Source organism: Tamandua tetradactyla, chromosome 12 (assembly GCF_023851605.1).
Source record: "Tamandua tetradactyla isolate mTamTet1 chromosome 12, mTamTet1.pri, whole genome shotgun sequence".
NCBI lineage: Eukaryota > Metazoa > Chordata > Mammalia > Pilosa > Myrmecophagidae > Tamandua > Tamandua tetradactyla.
In genome coordinates this window covers 27,119,306-27,140,448 of record NC_135338.1, presented here as the reverse complement: position 1 = coordinate 27,140,448, position 21,143 = coordinate 27,119,306, and the positions used below count along the sequence as shown (strand labels likewise).

The window sequence follows — 21,143 nt, the reverse complement described above, 5'->3', positions numbered from 1 at the left end:
GGTTCACAGGAATCATGTTGGTTGGGGGTTGGCAAAACATGGCAATTAGCAACATCGAGCTGCAGCATGCATAAGAGTAGCCTCTGAGAATAGCCTCTCAACTCCATTTGAACGCTCTTAGCCACTGACATTTATTTCGTTACATTTCTTTTCCCCCATTTGGTCAGGAAGACATTGTCAATTCCACAGTGCCAGGGCCAGGTTCAGCCCTGGGAGTCATGTCTCCCCTTGTCAGGGAAACATACCCCTGGATGTTTTGTGCCATGTAGTGGGAGAGGGTAATAATTTTTCTTGCAGACTTGGGCTTAGAGAGAGAGAGAGAGAGAAAGAGAGGCCACATCTGAGCCAAGAAGAGGTTTCCTGGAACCAACTTTTAAGCATAATTATGGGTAGTTTTAGCTTCTCCCTTCAGAAATAAGTCTTATAAAGGCAAGCCTCAAAATCAAGGACTTGGCCTATTTTGGGGGGAGTGCCTAATGTTTGAAAGAGCATCAGGCATTTTCCAGATGGTAAAATTTAATATTTCCATATTTTTTCTCCAGTCCCTCAAGGGACTCTACCTATACTTTTTAATTATCAGCCAACCCTAATCTGGGATGTCTCTGGGTGTTATATTAAGCTATAAGGAATTAAAAGGCCTCGTTCCCATTCTGGGCTCCATGTGTTTGGGTCGCTTAAATGACCAAGTCAGACAGGTTGATTTAGATTATGTATTACAGAAAATTTAAGTTCTAGACACAGTAAACCTCTCTGCCTTTGGTCTCGTATAGGAGATGAAGCGCTAGATTGCACACGCTATCATGTTTTGCCTTGTATTCTGATTGTCTTCCCAACCAGATTGGCTTCGTTTTTAGCTCTAATTGAAGCCTGATCTCTTTCTCAGTTACTTTAACAGTTATGATATGTAGCAATGTAGACTTTCAGAGCTGTAGAAATCCAGCTCTGAATTTTAGGTGTCATAGAGGTACTCAAAGTTCCAGGAAAACACCCCCTTATATATATATAGCTGCGTCTAAGAATCTAGAACTACACTTACAACTTCTGACTAGGTATGGCTGCTATAAGAGTTTACAATACAGTCTCCAATTTTCTTATAAGTATTTTCTGAAAGAGAACATAGCATGTTTGTTCTTTTGTTTCTGGCTTATTTTGCACAACATACATTACTTTTATAGCTGCACAGTATTTCGTCATAAATACATCACTGTTCCCCTATCAGCTTCTAAGTCATTGTACCCTTTAGCCCCCTCCATCCATTGGGCATCGTGAATAATGTCCAGAATAAGCAAACCATGTCTTACAGAGTCCTCACTTGGTTGTACAATCAGTAGCACTCTCAATTTTAGACAATCTTCATTTGTCCAAAGAGACAAAGAAATGATAAACATGGTCTCACCAAATCTCAAATCAAAACCTCCCCTAATCTCTTGAAACCCAGGCACCCCCAATTATTTACCGCTGGTATTGTGGTACTGTTGCTGAGTTCCTGTTGACTATAAGCTATAGCCTGCAATATTAGCTTTCCCCTATACCCTTCTATTATTGACTCTTTGTATAAGGTCAAACCTTTGAAGGCGTTCATGTAAGAACTTATCTATAATTGGAGAGTTAATCGGCGTGCTACATTACACATACATCCCCTTTCAATCATTTTCACCTTCAATATGGCACTGTTACTTATAACCCCACTAATTAGCTACCATCACTTCTATCCATACCTTTACATTTAAGTTCTACTTCATTGGATAATCTTTCCCCAATCTCTAGTTTCTATGTACCTCTAGGTCCCCTATATTCTACAGTGTAAACCTCTGAAATTACCTTTACCAGAGCCGTAATAGCAAAATCGTACAATATCTACCCTTTTGTGTCTAACTTATTTCACTCAGCTTTATGTCCTCAAGATTCATTCACCTTGTCATATGTATGTTTCGGGATGGCATTTCATCTTACAGCTGCATAATATACCATTGTATGTAGATACCACATTTTGTTTATCCACTTGTCCATTGAGGGGCACTTGGATTGTTTCCATCTTTTGGCAATTGTGAAAAGTGCTGCTATGAGCATGGGTGTGCAAATGTCTGTTTGTGTCACTGTTTTCAGCTCTTCTGGTTATATACCGAGTACTGGTATTGCCAGGTCATAGGGCAACCTGATATTTCCTTTTCTCAGGAACAGTCAAACTATTTTCCACAGCTGCTGCTGTCTTCCACTAAACTGTCTTTCACCAACAGTGAATACATATTCCAATTTCTCCACATCATCGCCAACATTTGTAGTCTTCTGTTTGTTTAATAGCAGCCATTCTTATGGGTGTGAGGTGGTATCTCGTTGCAGTTTTGATCAGCATTTCCCTTATAGCTAATGAAGATGAACATCTCTTCATGTGCTTTTTAGCCATTTGTATTTGCTCATCAGGACAATGTCTATTCATATTCTTTGTCCATTTTATAATTCGATTGTTTGTTCTTTTGTTATTGAGTTGTATAAGTTCTTTATGTACACAGGATATCAAACCTCTATCCAATATTGGTTTCAAATATTTTCTCCCATTGAGTTGGTTGCCTCTTCATCTTTTGACAAAGTCCTTTTGATTTTAAGGAGTTGCTTGTGCTTTGGCCATAAAGTTCAATAAAGCTACCTCCTAAGACTGTGTTTTGAAGGTATTTCCCTATATTTTCTTCTAGGAGTTTTATGATACTGTCCCTTATATTTAGGTCTTTAATCCATTTTGAATTAATTTTCATTTAGGGTGTAAGGTAGAGGTCCTCTTTCATTCTTTTGGTTATTGATATCCAGTTCTCCCACACTCATTTATCAAAAAGTGGGGGCGGATAGGAAGTTAAAAAATTGGGTAGATTACAACATTAGTAGTCAATGAGAGGAAGGGGTAGGGGATATGGGATGTAATTTTTTTCTATTTTCTTGTTATTTCTTTTTCTGGAGTGATGCAAATGTTCTTAAAATGATCGTGGTGATGAATACATCACTATGTGGTGATATTGTGAGCCACTGATTGTATACTTTGGATGAACTGTATGGTATGTGAAGTTATCTCAATAAAAATATTTAGACTATGCAGCTAAATGTTAAAAGTTGTTATCATTGGGTGGTTAATTATAAGAGATTTTTCATGTGTGTATGATTTTTGTAATTAGAGTTAAGCAAAAGCAATAGAAGTTCTCCATGTGAAAAGGAAAAAAAAATCTATTCTGTCCCAGTTCAGTGGATTTGGGGGCCTTATCAAACATCAATTGACCATAGATTTGGTGGTCTATCTCTGTGCTCTCCATCTGATTCCATTGGTCAATGCTTCTATCTTTGTGCCAGTACCATATTGGTTTTTCAGGGCTGGGGTAGGGTTGCATGGGCCGGGAGTTGAAGTCAGGCCTTCCACATGGCACTCAAACATTCTACCACTGAACCACCTGTGCACCCCTAAGGTATGCTGTTTTGACCACAATGGCTTTATAGTAAGCTTTAAAGTCAGGAAGTGTTAGCCCTCCCACTCACTTTTCTTTTTAAAGATATCTTTAGCTATTTGGGGTCTCTTTCCCCAAATAAATTTGATAACTAGGTTTTCCAAGTCATCAAAGCAGGTTGTTGGAATTTTGATTGATATAGCATTCAATCTATAGATCAATTTGGGTAAAACTGACTTCTTAACTACATTCAACCTTCCTATCCATGAGCACGAAATGACTTTCCATCTATTTAGGACTTCTTTGATTTCTTTTAGCAATGTTATGTAATTTTCTGTGTACAGGTTCTTGACAACCCTGGTTAAGCTTATTCCTACATACTTGATTCTTTTGGTTGCTATTTTTGAATGAAATTGTCTCCTCAATTAGGCCGTTACCTGTTATAGGAACATTACTGATTTTTGTACATTAATCTTTTAACCCACCACTTTGCTGAAATGGTTTATTAGCTCAAGTAGCTTTGTCATAAATTTCTCAGGGTTTTCCAAGTATAGAATCATGTTATCTGCAAATAATGAAAGTTTTACTTCTTCCTTTCCTATTTGGATGCATTTTATTTCTTTTTCCTGCCTGATTGCTCTAGCTAGGACTTCTAGTACAATGTTGAATAATAATGGTGTCTCATTCCCAATCTCAGAGGGAATGCTTTCAATCTCTCACTATTAAGTATGATGCTGGCTATGGGTTTTTCATGTATGCTCTTACGATATGAGGACATTTCTTTCAATTCCTACGTTTTGAAGTCTTTTTATCAGAAAAGGATGCTGAATTTTGTCAAATGCTCTTTCAGCATCAATCAATATAACCATGTGATTTTTCCCTTTTGACTTGTTAATGTGCCGTATTATGTTGGTTGATTTTCTTATATGGAACCACCCTTGCATTCCTGGTATAAACTCCACTTATTTGTGATATATAATTCTTTCAATCTGTTGTTGGATTCTAATTGCTAGTATTTTGTTGAGAATTTTTGTATCTATGTTCATTAAGGAGATTGGTCAGTAGTTTTTCTTTCTTGTAGCATTGTTATCTGGTTTTCGTATTTGTGATGTTGGCTTCATAAAATGAGTTAGGTAGCATTCCTTTTTTCTTAGTTTTTTTGGAAGAGTTTGAGCAAGATTAGTGTTAGTTCTTTTTGGAATGTTTGATAAAATTCCCCTGTGAAGCCCTCTGGCCCTGGTCTTTTCTTTGTAGGGAGATTTTTGATGACTGATTGAATCTCTTGTGTTGGTTTGCTGAGATCTTCTATTTCTTCTTGAGTCAGTATAGCTTGTTCGTGTGTTTCCAGAAATTTGTCCATTTCATCTAAGTTGTCTAGTTTGTTGGCATATATTTGTTCATATTATCCTCTTATGATTTTTCTTTCATTTCTTCAGGGTCTGTAGTAATGACCTCCCTGCCATTTCTGATTTTGCTTATTTGCACTCTCTCTCCCTCTCTTTTTTTTTTGTTAGCCTTGCTAGTGGTCCATCAACTGTTTCAAAGAACCAATTTTGGTTTTGTTGATTCTTTCTATTGTTTTTTCATTGTTGTTGTTTTCCCATTCATTCAACTCTGCTTTAATCTTTCTTATTTCTCTTCTACTTGCTTTGGGGTTACTTTGCTGTTCCTTCTCTAGTTCCTCCAGGTGAGCAGTTAAATCCTCAAATTTTGCCCTTTCCTCTTTTTTTAATTTAGGCATTTAGGGTAATAAATTTCCCTCTCAGCACTGCCTTTGTCACATCCCATAAGTTCTGATATGATGTTCTCTCATTTTCATTCATCTCCAGATAGCTACTGATTTTTCTAGCAATTTTGTCTTTGACACACTGGTTGTTTAAGAGTGTGTTATTTAACCTCCATATATTTTTTAAGTTCTCATTCATTGGTGGTTATTGATTTCCAGCTCCATTCCACTGTGATCAGAAAAAGTGCTTTGAATAATTTCCGTGTTTTAAAATTTACACAAACCTGTTTTGTGCCTCAGAATATGATCTATCCTGGAGAATGTTCCATGAGCACTAGAGAAGAATGTATATCCTGGTGTTTTTTAGTGTAACGACCCATATATGTTAGTTAGGTCTAATTTATTTATCACATTGTTTAAGTTCTCTGTTGATCCTCTGTCTGGGTGTTTTATCTATAGAGGAGAGTGGTGTATTGAAGCCCCCCACTATTATTGTTGGAAAGTCTATCACTCCCTTCAGTTTTGCCAATGTTTGTCTGAGGTACTTTGGAGCTCCTTGATTGGGAGCATAAACATTTATGACTGCTGTTTCTTCTGGGTGAATTGTCCCTTTTATTAATATATATATAGTGTCCTTCTTCATCTCTTATGATGTTGTGTGAGTTTGCTAGCTAATCAATCAAAACATTCTAACCTAATAAAAATACTCCAATCTTCATTATCGAATCAGGATTAAAAGAAATGGCTGCCCACACAAGATTGAATCAGGATTAAAATGTGGCTTTTCTGGGTTACCTAGTTTCAAACTAGGCACAGATGTCTTTACATTTAAAGTCTTTTTGTCTGATACTAGTATAGCTACTCCTGCTTTCTTTTGGTTACAGCTTGCATGGAACATCTTTTTCCATCGTTTCAATCTATTTGTATCCTTGGGTCTAAGATGAGTCTCTTGTAAGCAGCATATAGCTGGATTATATTTCTTAATCCATTCTTCCAATCTGTACCTTTTAATTGGTAAGTTTAGTCTGTTGACAGTCAAAGTTATTACTGTAAAGGCGTTTCTTGAATCCACCATCTTTTAATAACATAATTTTGCAAGTTATTTCCTTCACTCATCTGAAGTTTTGTCTTTACTTGGTTTTGCATTGAAGGCCCCATTTTGCACTTGGTTTGTCAGTAATTCCCTGCCAAACCAAGGCCCAGAGCCCATGAATTGTACACAGCAATTCAACCTGGCTGTCTATTAAAAGCTAGGAGAAAAGATGCATGGGTGGTTCAGCAGTAGAACGTTTGCCTGTCACACAAGACACTTTAGCTTGACTCCAAGCCCACGTATCAAAAAAAAGAAAAAAAATACTTGAGGGTCTTTTAAAAACTAGGCACTAGGCACAGGTGGTTCAGTGGTAGAAAGCTTATCTGTCATGTGGGAGATGGGGTACAACTCCAGGCCCATGCACCAGGAACAGAAAAAAAGATGGTGGTGCACAGCTCAGCCCCACCTCTCTCTCTGCTTGCCTGATATCCCTGGGCCTCTATAAGTAAAGAGGAGCAGGACTGGGACCCGATGAGCCTCCTTTGCCAGTCAGCCATCAGGTCAGCCATGCTCTGCGTACCCCTTCCCCCTTTAACTGGGGACACCCCAGACTCTGCCAAAACCAGGTGCCCACAGCAGCCCACCTCAGGGGTGGGGATCAGGTACTGTGCACCGACCCAGTGGTCCCCGTGCACAGGGGAAGCAAGTCTACTGCCCTCTGGGCTCCCATGGGAACTCCTGATCACGGAGCCACAAGGGCAGACCACCAAAGCCTGCTGTGTTTGCTGGACGGACCAAGGAGCATTCCACTCCCAAGGAACCCCTGCCCCTCCCCGTGCACTGCCAGCCCCTGGTGGGTTTGTGGTTAAGGACCCTCACCCCCTCTCTTTCCATCCCAGTCTCTCTACTTCAACTGCAGTCCCGGTTGGTTGTTTATTTATTTATTTTGACTCTATTCTTGTTGTTTCATGGAGCTTGGGTGAAGTCAGCCCAGCCTACTCTGCCGTCTTCACAGAAGATGCTCCAATGCTGTTTTATCAGAAATGGCCTTTTCTGGCCATGCTTCTCTCATCTTTCTGTCCCCTTATGCTGCTTTAGTTTCTTTTCACCACATTTGTCACCATCTAATACATTATACATTTATCTGGTTTGGGTCTGTCTTCCCCTACCAAGATGTGAGCTCCTTGAGAGCAGGAATTTTGCCTGCTTTATCTCCATTACCTATTTCAATCCTAGCACACAATAGGTATTCAGTAAATGACTGTAAAGTGAGTGAATTAATAATGTCTTCAGCACTTCTGACAAGTGTGTACATGGGGAGGGGGAAGGTGTCACCCCAAATCACATGAGCTTTCCTGTCTGGTCCTTTGCCGTCAGCTGTTACTTAGTGTGTTAGCAGCTTCAGGAATTTCCTCATCTTGATTCTTCTAATCTGCTGTATCTATAACCTAGGAACAGTTGAAGGATGTCAGGAGAGACCAACCTTCTGAACCCCTTACACTGATTTTAATAAACAATGCTAATTTTCAGGACCTGGCCCAAGGGCAATTCCATGCCTGTCCTCTGAGTAAAGTCTGTAGGCACTGTAACAACTAATTCCTCTGCTCAGGGGTCTTGGTATCTTCCTTCTGGTCTTTCTGGGTACATGCTGGATTGTTGAGATGTGTTAAGTCCTTTTGTAAATACGCCTGCATGTATATCTGAGGGCTATATCAGATTTACAAATACTAGTTTCCACTCTAGTTCAGCAGAAGTGGAGCTGGAGAGCACCATTAAGACAGTGTTTCAAGGGGGAGGAGGATATGGCCTATTTAATTTCTATGAGAAGTTAAAGGTTTCAAGCTCTTTTGAACACAAGTGGTCTGTGTTCTCCACACCTCCCCTTTTGCCTCATTCTCCTTAATTCACCCACTATCAGACCTTCATCCCTGGTTAAGGGCCACCTCACTTTCACAAGAGGTTCTACAAAGCTCAGGATGGTTTAAGTTGAGAGAGACCCTGGGAAGCCTATCGGTCAAACCTCACCTGACAGATGAGGAAATGAAGGCTCAGAGAAAAGAAGCAACTCACATAAGGAGACACAACCTTGTGGAGCAGGCTGTGTGGAGTCACTTGCCTTCATTCCATACCCTCTCTCTAATCTTCTCACACCCTTCTCCCTGACAGACAATATCTGTTTCCATCCTGGGTTGCCCAGCTCAGCTAGGAGCTAGAGGAGTCCCATAATGGCAGGTCTCACAATTTTGAACATGTTAAGAGATGTTACTGCCCCTGAGCTCTGACATAATGTCCCTGGTCAACATTGAGCCATAATAAACTTTATGGAAATGCAAGCAAAAGGCCCTGGTGTCCTAAAGCTAAAGCTTTTCCTAAGGGGAAAAGTGGAAAGGCCTTGGTGCCCCCTCAAATATTGCCTGCAGCCTCATCTTCCCTTTATAGTATAAATGAAAAGATCCTTCTATTCTCTCTCTCTTTTCAAAATACCCCCAGCCTGCCACTTCCATCTGTCCAAAGTCACACCTTTAAAAGGACTTCTGGGTGGCCATACTGCTTCTAGCCAGATACTGTTAAAGGATGCAGCTGAAATTCAGGGGTGTGAGGGAGACAGGCAGGCCTAAGTCTCAGCCTTCCCCATAAATGCACAGCTTAGTTGCATTCCCAGCAGGGCACCACCTTGGAAAGCAATGGACAGGTCCCTGGGAAGACGGAAGAGGCAACTTGTGAACTATACCTGGATTGGATCAGGGAAATAGAAGCAGTGGGATACTGGCAAGGTCAGAAACAGAGGGCCTCAGCCAGGCAAGAAAACCTCTGTGAGCCTCAGTGTCTGGGAACAGAAAGATGCCTTGACCCCCATCCTCTTTCCCTCCCTGCTTGTAATTCCAAAGGATCTATGAGAAGGGGAAAGGCAAGTGGCAGCTGCCGGGGGAGTTACAAGTTTCTTTTAGTCGTCGCCCTCACCAGCCTCCAGGTGTTTAGGTATCTCTGCTTTCCGGATGCCACATCTCTCACAGGGCAATAATTTGGACCTATTTTGAACTCTGTCACAGAGCTGCCTATCTTTTTTTTTTTTTTTTACATGGGCAGGCACCGGGAATCAAACCTGTGTCCTCTGGCATGGCAGGCGAGCATTCTTGCCTGCTGAGCCACCGTGGCCCGCCCATTGCCTATCATCTTAAGAGAGTGTCAGGACAGTGAGTTTTTCCCTTTCCTGACCCACTGCAGTTAGAAGCATTTATCTGCTGACAAGGACTGTGAATAGAAACCTTGGTCAGCCTTTGGACCATTCCAATGTTGGATGATTCTGTGAGAAAGTTTTTCTTCTCGTGAAATGAAATCTCCCTAAAATTTTCATCTACTGACCCCAATTCTATTTCCTGGAAACCTACAGAATAATTTGAATACGTCTCTTGCCTTTTTTGTTAGCTAGATACTAAGCATTGATGAGGGATTCAGAAGTATAACAAGGGCAAGAAGCACACACTTTAAGGAGTCATCAAATATTTAAAAAAATAATTATCGTTATTGATTTTATCATTAGAGTATTAATATATGCTTATTACAGAAAATGTTGGGAAAAGCCATAGTGGAAGGGGTAGATGGGTTAACCCATGTTCCTACTTTCCTACTGTTAACATTTTGTCCAAAAAAAATAGGTTTTGCATTTTTTCACCAAATGTTTACGGAGTGAATGCAAAGCAAGGTGCTGACCTCAGTGCTCTAGAAAAGATGCACTGATGCATCTGACATGCATCTTGCCTTGAAGATGCTTCAGAAGAAACAAGGCACAAGCCTGGGTTCTGGAGTCAGAAATACCCAGTTTTAATGTACTTATTGGTTGCCAGGCCAAGGGGAAGTCACTCACTCTCTCTAAGCCTCAATTTAGTCATCTGTAAACTGAACCTGATAATAGCACCTACCTTATTAGGTGGTTGAGGGGATCAAAAAGATAAAGCTTGTGTGTTAGTTTGTTAAGATGCTGGAATGCAATATATCAGAAATGGAATGGCTTTTAAAAAGAGAATTTAATAAGTTACAAGTTTACAGTTATAGTGCTGAGAAAATGTCCAAACTAAGGCACCAACAAGAGGTTACCTTCACTCAAGAAAAGCTGATGCCATCCGGAACACCTCTGTCAGTTGGGAAGGCACATGGCTGACATCTGCTGGTCCCTTGCTCTTGGGCTCCGTTGCTTTCAGCCTCTGTTTCCTGTGGGGGGTCCTCACTTGCCATCTGTAGGCCTTCACTTAGCTCCTCCGGGACACAACTTTGGGTTCTGGCTTTTTTAACTTCTCAGGGGAAGGCACATGGTGATGTCTGCTGGGCCCTGCATTTCCAAATCTCATGTTGGCTCTGTCAGCTCTGAAGCAACTGTTCTCCAAGCATCTGCATCTGCTCTTAGTTTTCTCCAAAATGTTTCCTCTTTTAAAGGACTCCAGTAAACTAATCAAGACCAGCTCTGAATGGGCAGGGTCAGATCTCCATCTAACCAAAAGGCCATACCCACAATCAGGCATGCCATATCTTCATGGAGATAATCTAATCAACATGTTTCCACCCTACCATATTGAATCACGATGAAAGGACATGGCTTTTCTGGATACACAACACTTTCAAACCAGCACAGCTTATAAAACATTTGATACAGCATCCAAATGCCCAATGAATTTAGCTGCTAATACTAAAATACAGAGTAAACAACAATTACCTGTGTGGATTAAAGACCACAGACAGCTGTTTGAACGTGTTTCCAGAGTAGGCTGTATACAGTCTGTGGCTGGCCAGGCAAGCACACTGTCTGATTAAAAGAACCAAATGTATCACCCAAGTGTAATCATCACTCAACTCTGGTTCTGAAAGCTCTGCTCCCCTGCTCTTTTCCAGTGGACTTGGGTCTTGCATCTTTTATCCTTCTCATATCTTTGCCCTGCTCGTCTTGGGTAAAGAGTTTCAAGTGTCCTCAAGAGGCAGACATGGTATAAATCTTCAATCTTGTAACTGTAATGAACTGCTCAGCTACAGGCTCACCTTTGACCCCAGGGTGGTTTTCTCTATTACAGCAAGAGAGTCCCCTAGGTACCTCAGCCCAGCCTTGTCTACCAGTGCCCATTTCATGTCTGCCTTAAGTGGCATTTCCAGACCCGAAGCCTTCCTCTGCTGGCAGAGCCATCAAACAAGGCACCTAAGAAGGAAACCATGTTCCCAAAGCCCTAGAAGCAGACTATGGGCAGTTGCTGTTCTAGCATAGAGAAAAAGGACTCATTTCAGGAGAATGCACAGCCCCTAGGATTCTTCCCAAGCTCATGGATCTCTGGACTCCCACAGAGGGAACTCTTTGGCTGTCAGGGCCCTTGTTTGTCCTTGGTACCTCTGTGCTGTCCTTACTTCCCTCAGGCAAGTCTCAAAATGACCCAGGACTTAATAGAGGGACCCCACTGGTGGAAAGTGAGGCTCTTTGATTTTTTTTTTAACTTTTTTATTAATTAAAAAAATTAACAAACAAAACATTTAGAAATCATTCCATTCTACATATATAATCAGTAATTCTTAATATCATCACATAGTTGCATATTCATCATTTCTTAGTACATTTGCATCGATTTAGAAAAAGAAATAAAAAGACAACAGAAAAAGAAATAAAATCATAGTAGAGGAAAAAAACTATACGTACCATACCCCTTACCCCTCGCTTTCATTTACCACTAGGGAAATGAGGCTCTTTGAATCTAAACATTTTGGCAATGCAAATTGTGATTGTATGTGCTTCTCCCTCCCCCCACCCTCTTTCTCACATGTGGCACCTAGACAAATTGAATATAAAATCATTTTCGGCCATTTAGGCAGAGCATATTTCCACAGTTCTAAAACGCAAACATCATAAATAAAATATAAACACATCCCGATCTTACTGAAGCCTCTGCTCTCAGAGAAAAGCACAGGAAAAAGTATCATCTGTGTGCCCCTCTGCTGGCATGCGGGGGATCCCTGCAAGGCCTCAAGGATTGCTGCAGGAACTTTCACTGCCAGGGGCATGTTCCATCCATAAGCAATAAACTCACAACACCCTTTGGAAGAAACCTTTTTTTTTTTTTCCTTTGGAAGATTCCTTTTAACACCTTTTATTTGCATCTAGCAATGAAGCTATCATCCGCTTATCTAAGAATCGACAAACTTTAAAAATCATTTAATTCAAAATTTTACACACAAAATAACTGAAGTCCAGACATATGAAGCATTTCGCCCATGATCTCTCATCAGTATCCAAATTTCAGAATAAGAAACTCCAGTTTAGGAAAACTCTTGCCTAAAACTCAGGGTTCTAAATAAGAAACTGTTGCTGAAAATGAGTACATTCATCCTAAAAATACCCATAATGGTGGTCTTTTTTTTTTTTCGAAGTCTGTGTAGTGAAATTCTGTGTATCACACATTAGCATCCCACCCGTGCCTGTTAGAGAATTGGTGTCCATGATGGCAACCCCGGCCCCCAAGCCAAACCAATCACAAATATTCTCCCCAGCGGTGAGGCCTGACATGAAGAGGTTGATGGGACAAGACCAGCCATGGCTGCTCTGTGTCCTGCTTTAGCTGCGATCCTGTGCCACTGTGCATCAGTGTGGATCCAAGGGGATGTCCCCAAATTCACTGCCTCGCCCACGAAGTATAGCACGGAAAAACCACCAACTTTGCCTGCTGCATCCTAAGCAGTCTGGGAATGGAACCAGCATCTCCCTTTAGTTTTATAGATTCCATAACCAAATATTTCACATCTCAAAATTTGTGACACATGGGCTAACAGCAAGACAGAATATTAAAAATCGAGACCTCCTTTTGAAATTCAGCCCTTGCGGTTGCCATGCCGACTCCCCACAATGCCAAACAAGCTTCTCTGAGGTCCAGAAGCAACTTGGCTGGCTTTGAATAGCCTAGACATTCTGAAGGCAGAGCTCCCAGGCTGTTCTGCAGACCCTCCCTTTCCCAACTCAGCTCTCTGATTCCCCCAGGGAGTGATGATGACGCCTGTCTGAATTTTCTCTGCCTCTGTTAGCGGGCCTGGCCACATCATTCCCTAAGAATCTGAAAAATCACATGCAGCATCCTGGCCCAAATAACCAGAGAAATGTTTTAAGAAGGCAGAAGGACACTGAGTGGTTACCACAAATTGCAGGGAGAAAGCAAATCCTCAGCTGCACCTGCCCCTTTTAAGTTGAACAAAGGGTTCAACTCTGGAGATGCTGAATGCACAGCTCCCAGGTTGGAGTTAGAAGAAAAAAAAATATTAGGGGGCTGTGAAGCTTGGACTATTGACTGCCTCCAGGCAGAGATGAACCAACATCCTTTCTCACTCTTTTAACAAGTACTTATTAAGTGCTGCTAGGTGCATCAGTGTGGGGATACGAGGAGCTTCCAGCACAGTCCCTGCATGGGAGCTTGCCTTCAGCTGAGATAAGGCAGGTAGTTGAGAATCACATGAAAGACAAATGACTTGAAGAAGGAATATAATGCAAGGCTGTGGCAAAGGCAGTGTGTGACTAGGGACTACAGCAGGTGGAACAGACGCCAGGGCTAAAACTTAAGACCAGAGAGAGAGATGGCTGGGCACCTATATGGCAGGAGAAGACTGCTGCTCTTCAGGGACGTCTACCTTCCCTCTCTTCCTGCACCTCCACTCCCTGGCTTCCAATTATCTCCCTGTTAACTCCTTCACACTTTAAACTTAGCTTTCAGTTCCGATCCTTTTCTAAACTGCAGCAAGTCAAACTCAATGAGGTCATGGAGAGGGCATGAGGATGTTCGGTGGAGCTCCCCATAACCTCCAATTTCTGTCCTCCACTAGTGCCCACGGTCAGCACTACGGGGCTTTCATATTCTGAGCAGCCCTCCCGGCTGATCTCACAGGGCACTTGCATGAGCAGGACAGAGGTGCAGCAGCAAGATTAGTGTTCTGCAGCAGAGGGTTTGGCGGAGGAGAAGGTGAGGGGACCCAGCCTTGGGGTTCTGCCTCTGGGCAGCAATTTCCCTGGGCTCTCTTCTCTCCTCATGCCCCTCTCCTCTTCTTCCAGCTCAGACCCTCTTCCCATCATATCATGTCACTGTAGAGAGGGACACAGCTTCTGGCCAGCCTGCCTTTCCTCTCCCCGGGCCCACATACCCTGCGACCTGACTGGCCCGCTGGGGCTGTGAGAACTAGAAGGGCAGGGAGGCCATGTGGGTAACCTCGCTGCACGTCTGGGGACCCCTTTTGGTTTGGCCAGTCTAGGCTCCAATCTGTCCATCCATCCAGATCTCCGACATTTTAGGGTCTTTGCATGAGAGATTTTTTTCCTCAACAGCCTTTCTATCCAAGCATGGCCAAGTGCTTTGGACACAGTGTCCCAGAGACAGGGATGCACATCCCAGAAGAGAAAACTCCACCTAATCAGATCCACCCCTAGAGTGCTCATCTGGACCCCGAACTAGGATTTGGGGGTCTGGGGACATAACCCACAAACCCCAAGGTCTCCTCAGGCAAAGCCTGGAAATGGTTCATTTGCAGGGGATTTTCTCTTCTCTTAGGTAACAAGGCAGAGGACCCGAGGCAAGGTGGCAATATGAGCACTTCCAGACTGACTACTCGTATTTCTGGGACTCAAGGAGACCTTTGTACAAGGATTTCGGATACTACTCCGTGCAAGCCTCCACTCTCCTGATCCTGCACCTCCTCACTTCACAACTGTCACCCTCCACCACTTCCCCCTGCCTGATGCCACTCTTTGCTCTCCCTCCTCCCTGCATTCGTCCTGCCTCTCTGCGGCCCAGCAGTCCGCCCAAGGCTCTCATTCCCCCACCTGCCCCAGTCGGAAGAAGCTTCAGAGCGCTCCTCTTGGCGAGTTTCAGAGCCTCCCGCCTCAACAGGTGCCCCCCGCCGGGCCACACAGCTGTCACCCGGGCCCGGGCGAGGCGGCGACAGAAACGCCCCCTGCAGGGCGGCAGGGGGTCCGCACACCCTAGTCTGGGTCCGGGCTCCGCTGAGGCCCCGCAGCTCCGCGGAAGCCCCCAGCCGTCTTTGTTTCCCCTCGGGCGGCTGACCTCACCCGAAGGAATGACCAACCCCGGGTGCGTTGCAGTGGATCCCTGTCTTAGGGGGAGAGGTGCGCACAGGATGAGATCTTTCCCCGAAAGAATCTGGGGATGTTAGTGGGAAGTCTTCCGTGCCGAAGAAGCAGGTCCAAGTTGGCTCCGGCTGGAAGGGGAGAGCGAAGCCGGTAGCGGTCCCTAGCGACCTTATCCTACCCGTAGCCCCCACCCCACATCTCTTGCTCTCAGGAGGCTGGGGAGGGGGTGCGCACCGCCACCTACGCGCTCAGCTGCGCGCTGCTCCCACTACCCGCTAGCTGCGCGCTAGGTCCAGCCGCCTCCCGGGGCGGGCGAGGCACAGGCAGACCCCGGCCCCCGGCCCCCGGCCCCAGCGGCGCAGTGCTGGGAGAGCCGCCACGTTCCCAGACGCGCGCGCATGCCGGGCCCACTAAACTTGCAGCACTTTCTCCCAGCCCCTCACCCGCTGTCACCCTGCCTCCATCGGTGCGCCCGAGCCCCGCCAGCCCGGCAGAGGTTGCCATAACAACGGGCAGGAATGCTCCAACATATACAAAGCCGGTCCCGCGCGGCCGGCGCGCAGCCCCCGGCCCAGCCCGGAGCCCTCCGCAGCCGCGCGGGGGCAGGACGCACGCCCGGGCTCTCCGGCCGGCAGCGCGGGGCGTACTCACAATGAGCGGGATGGTGCGGTCCTCGCGGAGCTGCTCCGGCCTCCCACCGGCCCTCTGCGCGCCTCGGCCGCCGGAGGATGCTGCGTGGGCTCGGTTGTCCTGCCATAAGTAGTAGAAAGTGCCTAGGATCCAGGCTACGGTCAGGATGGCGATGGCATTGGCGCGGATCTTCCTCATGGTGGGCGGGCGGGTGACCCGGGTGGGGGCCGGGACCGGCGTGCTTTCGGGGCCGGGGCGGGGGCGCTCACAGCCTCAGCTGTTTGTTTTCGCCCGCGCCTGGCTGCTCAGTCCTGCAGAGCAGAAAAAGGAAGGGGGTGGGGTGGGGGGGTTGATAGGGAGAGACAGGAGCGCAGAGCGATCCTCCCGGTCCTAATGCCCTTCAGCCCCGAGTGCGCGCGTCCCCCGGGCGTCCATTCATTCGCGCGCAGAGCCGGCCCTGCGCTCCAGCCCCCGCCAGCCACCCCGGCCGCTGCGCACCAGGAGAAGAGCCAGGCGGGTGGGAAGTGGTGCCGGCCTTCCTTCCGCGCCCAGGGACCCGGCGAGGCAGACGCCCGCGGTGGAATGGCGACACGCCAGAGTGAGCCTCGGCTCCCACCGCCCGGCGACAGAGGACTCGGCGGCTGTCCCTGCGCGGCCCTGGTCGGTCCCGCCTACTCCCACCCACCCCCGGACCGAGTGGTCCTGAGTCACCGGCTGGAGAGACGCGACCCCTAGTCCTGGCCTGCACCACGAAGCTGCAGTTCCGGACTGCGCTCTGGCACTGGGTTCAAGGTGTGTTGGGCGAGTCCTTGGGTCGGAGAGGCTAGGCAGGGAAGAGAGTCTTGAATTTGCCCAGGAATACACTGCAGCCTAGGACCTCCGCCGCTGAGGGTCCGCCCCGAGAAGGGACTGGAAGCTGGTGCACTTGATATTTGGGGAGAGCGAAGGGGAAAGGACGCTGCTTCACAGCCAGTGAAAGAATGAATCTATAACTACCCGGCTTCATCACCGGCCTGGAACTCCCCATTTTCCTGATGTTCGCTTCCATCCCGTCTCAATGTCCCCTTGACAGCCGTTAGGTATCATGATCGCCATTTCAGCAGAGAGACCAGATGATTCTCCCCAGGCCACACAGCTAGTTAGTGGACAGAATCAAGTCTAGAAACCATCTCTCCATCTGACAAAGTGCGAAACAGTGGTGAGAGACAAGGGCACAGACAGTATTGAGATTCCACCCTAGCCCTAGAGGCACTGAGAATCCTGTGAACTCACTCCAGACAGAAGGCAATGTAAATGTAGGCTAAATTAGTTTTAGATAAGCACTAGGTAGGGCACAGAGCAGACATTCAATGAGCAGATGTTAAATAAACAAAAAAAAAAGAAAGAAAAAAGGATCATAGAAGAAGGATCACAGAGAAAGGAATAATTTATTGTAAGGAGGTTTTAGGGAAGGCTTCTCAGAGGAGGTGGCCTTTAAATAAACCGCTAATAGGCAGGAAAGAGGAAAGGGAAAGGCAAGGTATCAGTAGCATGAATAGCCCTAGCAAAGGCCAAGAGGATGGAAATACTTGGTAGGTGCAGGGAAGAATGCTGCTGGCATTGTTGGGGTCCAGGATGCTGGGAAGGATGAGGTGGGAACTGAGATTGCTCAAGCCGGGCAAGTCTGGACTCCCAAGGTCCTTGAATGCCAGAGTTTGTTTCCTGCTGGTGATGCGGGACATAGGATATCAGGTAAACAGCAAGGTCAAAGCATCAGGCTCTCTCCCAGCCAGCCCTATCAGCACCACCCTGAGGCACTGACATGAACTAAGATGGTGTTTCCCCAGCACTCAGCACTGAACCAAGCATGTAATTTATTTCTTAATAAATTTCTGTTGAAGAGAAGTGAAGTGAAGAAAACCCTATTGGTTGTAACTGTGATGTCTTCATGTCAATGACTAACCATGAGGCTACCTTGACAAGTCCAAAAATGGCCTCACCAAAGAATATGGCCCTTGAAAGTAGGGTATGCCCAAAAGAGGGCCACACAAAGGACCTGAACACATAACAGGGAGTGAGAGGCATGAACGGTGTACGGCAATCACAAACAACAGGAGCATGGGCATGGAGATGCTGCTAACCCTGGCCAGGGCTTGAGCATTTGGGCACCTTCCCAAAAGCAGTGACCCAGCCCTGCTTCTCTAGGTCCCGCTTGCCTGGGGAGTTTAATCTGCCTGCAGTAGGGTCTGGGGTTCATTTGTGTAGACAGAGAAAACCACTATCAAACCACTGGCTGGGGCAGCTCACAGGATAGATCTAGTGGTCATGTCATCTATGGGAGGCCAGAGAAGAACTAGTAAAAAGTTCTTCAGTAAAAAGACCCTACAGGCATCTCCAGTCAGCTAATTAAAGGTAAAGGAACTGGGCTGTTTCTCTTCATCCACCATCGTTGTGTCCATGTTTGACTGTTAGCTTCGCTATGTCTTCTCATAAGACTTCTAGAATCAAGTGATTCCTGGCCAAGAAACAAAAACAGACTCTTCCCATTCCTCAAGGGATTCGAATGAAAACTGGCATAAAATCAGGTACAATTCCAAGAGGAAACACCGGAGAAGAACCGAGCTGGGTCTGTAAGGAATCATACGTGATGGCACACATGTTGATGCTATACCAAGTTCACTAGCACCTTCAAGCTGAAAAAGTCACCCTTTCTGAGCAGTTGGACTTAATTTTATTGGGGGGAAAACCTGGGTTTTTCTTGTTTTTCCTTGAGAGAGCCAGGTGAGAGGATGTGGATAGATTAAAAAACATCACATCAGCCCCTGGTGAGAAGCTACAAGCTCACCCCTAGGCACGGGAAATGAAGCTTTTCCACACCAAACTGAAATCAGGCTGATGGGGTTTCTGATGTCTTCATAAGGAAGGCCCTCATGAGGGACAGTCTGCAGGGTAGTCAGAAATTCGGTGTCTAGGTATCTCCTATTCCTTTCTGGACCTCCGTTTTCTCTTCTGTAAAAGGAGGGATGCAGAGGGATGATGTCTGGGGTTCCATCCTCTGTGCCATCTTGAACTTCCAGTTCCTTGGGCATGTTCTCCCTTGTGGCATTACTCTCAGGCTGTGCAAACCAATACTCAGGCAAGCTGGGCAAAGTGCCACCCACCCCTGGCACTCCTGGAGGCCCTAGGGAGCTCCGTGTCTCCTGTGTGTTCTGGTGGGGATGGACGTTTTATCAGGAGTGGGTCAGGGATATCAGAGAGAGAGGGTACAGCTCAGTATGAGACCCTGGTTCTGGAATCAAACTACCTGAATTCAAATGCTGATTCAGTCATATATTAGGAGTGTGTCTTGAACAAATTCTTAACTACTCTTAGCCTCAGTTTCCTCAGCTGCAAAATGGAGGCATAGACAGTTCTTAATTTGCAGTGATGTTAGCAAGTTTGATGAAATAAACTTGCAAAATCCAGTGTCTGGTAATCACCCCAAATCCCTGGAGGCCCACTCCCTCAGGCGCTGCTCTAGCTGCTGGTTGGGTTGGGGTGGGGGGCTTCTAGAGGGGCCTGCCCAGCGCACACATGGGCTGCTCACCACTGCTTACTTCTCCAGCCACTCCCGAGGTCCCTGGTGGGCTGGGGGCTGTGCTGGGGAGAGGTGGCAGTGCAGGGCTCCAGCCTCTGATGGGTGACCATTCTTGATAGCAGACCCATTACCCTTGAGAGGCCTCTTGTCCTGTCTGCAGTTGCGGCAGGGGTCTAGAAGGCTGGTGAGAGAAATTCCATCGACTCTAAACAAGAAAGGAGGAGGAATGGCGAACAGAACATATGTTCAACACAGCAGGCAGTGCCGCAGAGCATTTTAATAGATGATCTCAGAATACTCACAAGGACCCTTTGAGGAAGGCTCAATAATCCCCATTTCACGGATGAAGAGACTGATGCCTGCAGAGGCCACCCAGCCATCAAGTGGAGCATATGCTACCCACTGCCAGTTGACCCCACTTAATGCACTAATGTCTCCAGGAAAAACTATTTATTTTTAAGTTTCTGTAAACTGAGTGGTGTTATAGATGGAGAAGAGGACATGAATCTTTGAAAGGAGCTTGCAGAATCTTATTATTATTAGCCATCGCCCCCCTATTTGATAACACTGGAGTTTTAATCAATTTTTGCCACTAGAATGTAAGCTCCATGACAGCAGGGGTTCCGGTATGTTTTGTTCACCACTGTTTCCCCAGAGTTAAGAACAGTGTTTGATACATACAAATGGCACATAATACATACACTAAATATTCCCTCAAAGGAAGGAAGGGAGTGTTTCAGTTTTCTGGCTGCTAAATCAAATACCATGCAATTGATTGATTTAAACAATGGGAATTTATTGGCCCACAGTTTTGGGGCTAGAAGTCCACAGTCAAGGCGTCATTAAGGTGATGCTTTCTCCCAGGAAACTGTGTTATGCGGCTGGCTACCGGCAGTCATCGGTCCTTTACTTTTCTGTCAGGTGACAATGCAGATGGCAGCTTCTCCTGGCTTCTTCCTTCTGTCCCAGGTTCCACTGATGCTCGGCTTCCGGCTGCTCCCTCTGGCTCTCTCTCTGTGACCGTCCTCTATAAGACCTTCAGGAACATGATCCGGATGCAGCTGACCACACCTTAACTGGACTAAACCTCATCGAAAGGTCCTGTTTAAAATGGGCTCACACCCATAGGAATGGGTTAAGTTTAAGAACATGTTTTCTGGGGTACACAGCTCCAAACCACCACAGGAATGAAAGGAAAAAGGAAAGAAGGTGGAGTTTCTGTGAAACATGCACTTCAGAGATGCGTGCAGGACTTGAGCCCAGAGGAAGGGGGTGACTTGTCTACTTCACTGTGGGCCCGTGTAGTATATACCTCAGGTCCCCTAATAGGCTGAAGCATCCTTGGGAGGTGCTGACTCCCTCCCTGAGTCATGAGGCCAAAGGTCAAACCCTGTTTCCTCAGGATAAGGGTATGAGAAAGTCCTTTGGAACCATGAAGACAGGGAAAGAGCGATCCTGATGTTGGTGGATAAATGCGGGAATTACAAATGTTATTACTGATCATGATTGCAGAGGCTGGGGGCTAATTAGAAATGCCTCGAATCCTTTTATTAATAGCCAGGAATTCATACAAAGAATAAATGCATAGGTAAAACAAACTGGTCAGCAGAATTGGTCCTGGAGGAAGAGCCTTTCCAAGGCCTCCCTGATGGTCTCATCTCCACTGCCTTCTCCTTCAT

The 21,143-nt window shown here is 45.7% G+C and overlaps 1 protein-coding gene across 1 annotated transcript in view; it reads right to left on the bottom strand.

Annotated features, from left to right (window-relative positions):
• The window catches only part of GALNT16 (polypeptide N-acetylgalactosaminyltransferase 16), a 112,397-nt gene extending 96,250 nt beyond the window's left edge, over positions 1 to 16,147 (bottom strand). The window contains exon 1 of the mRNA XM_077122834.1: positions 15,930 to 16,147. Coding sequence (XP_076978949.1) covers positions 15,930 to 16,106 — 177 coding nt within the window. The 5' untranslated portion in view covers positions 16,107 to 16,147. The remainder of the gene's footprint in view (positions 1 to 15,929) is intronic.
• Between the last annotated feature and the right edge of the window lie 4,996 nt (positions 16,148 to 21,143).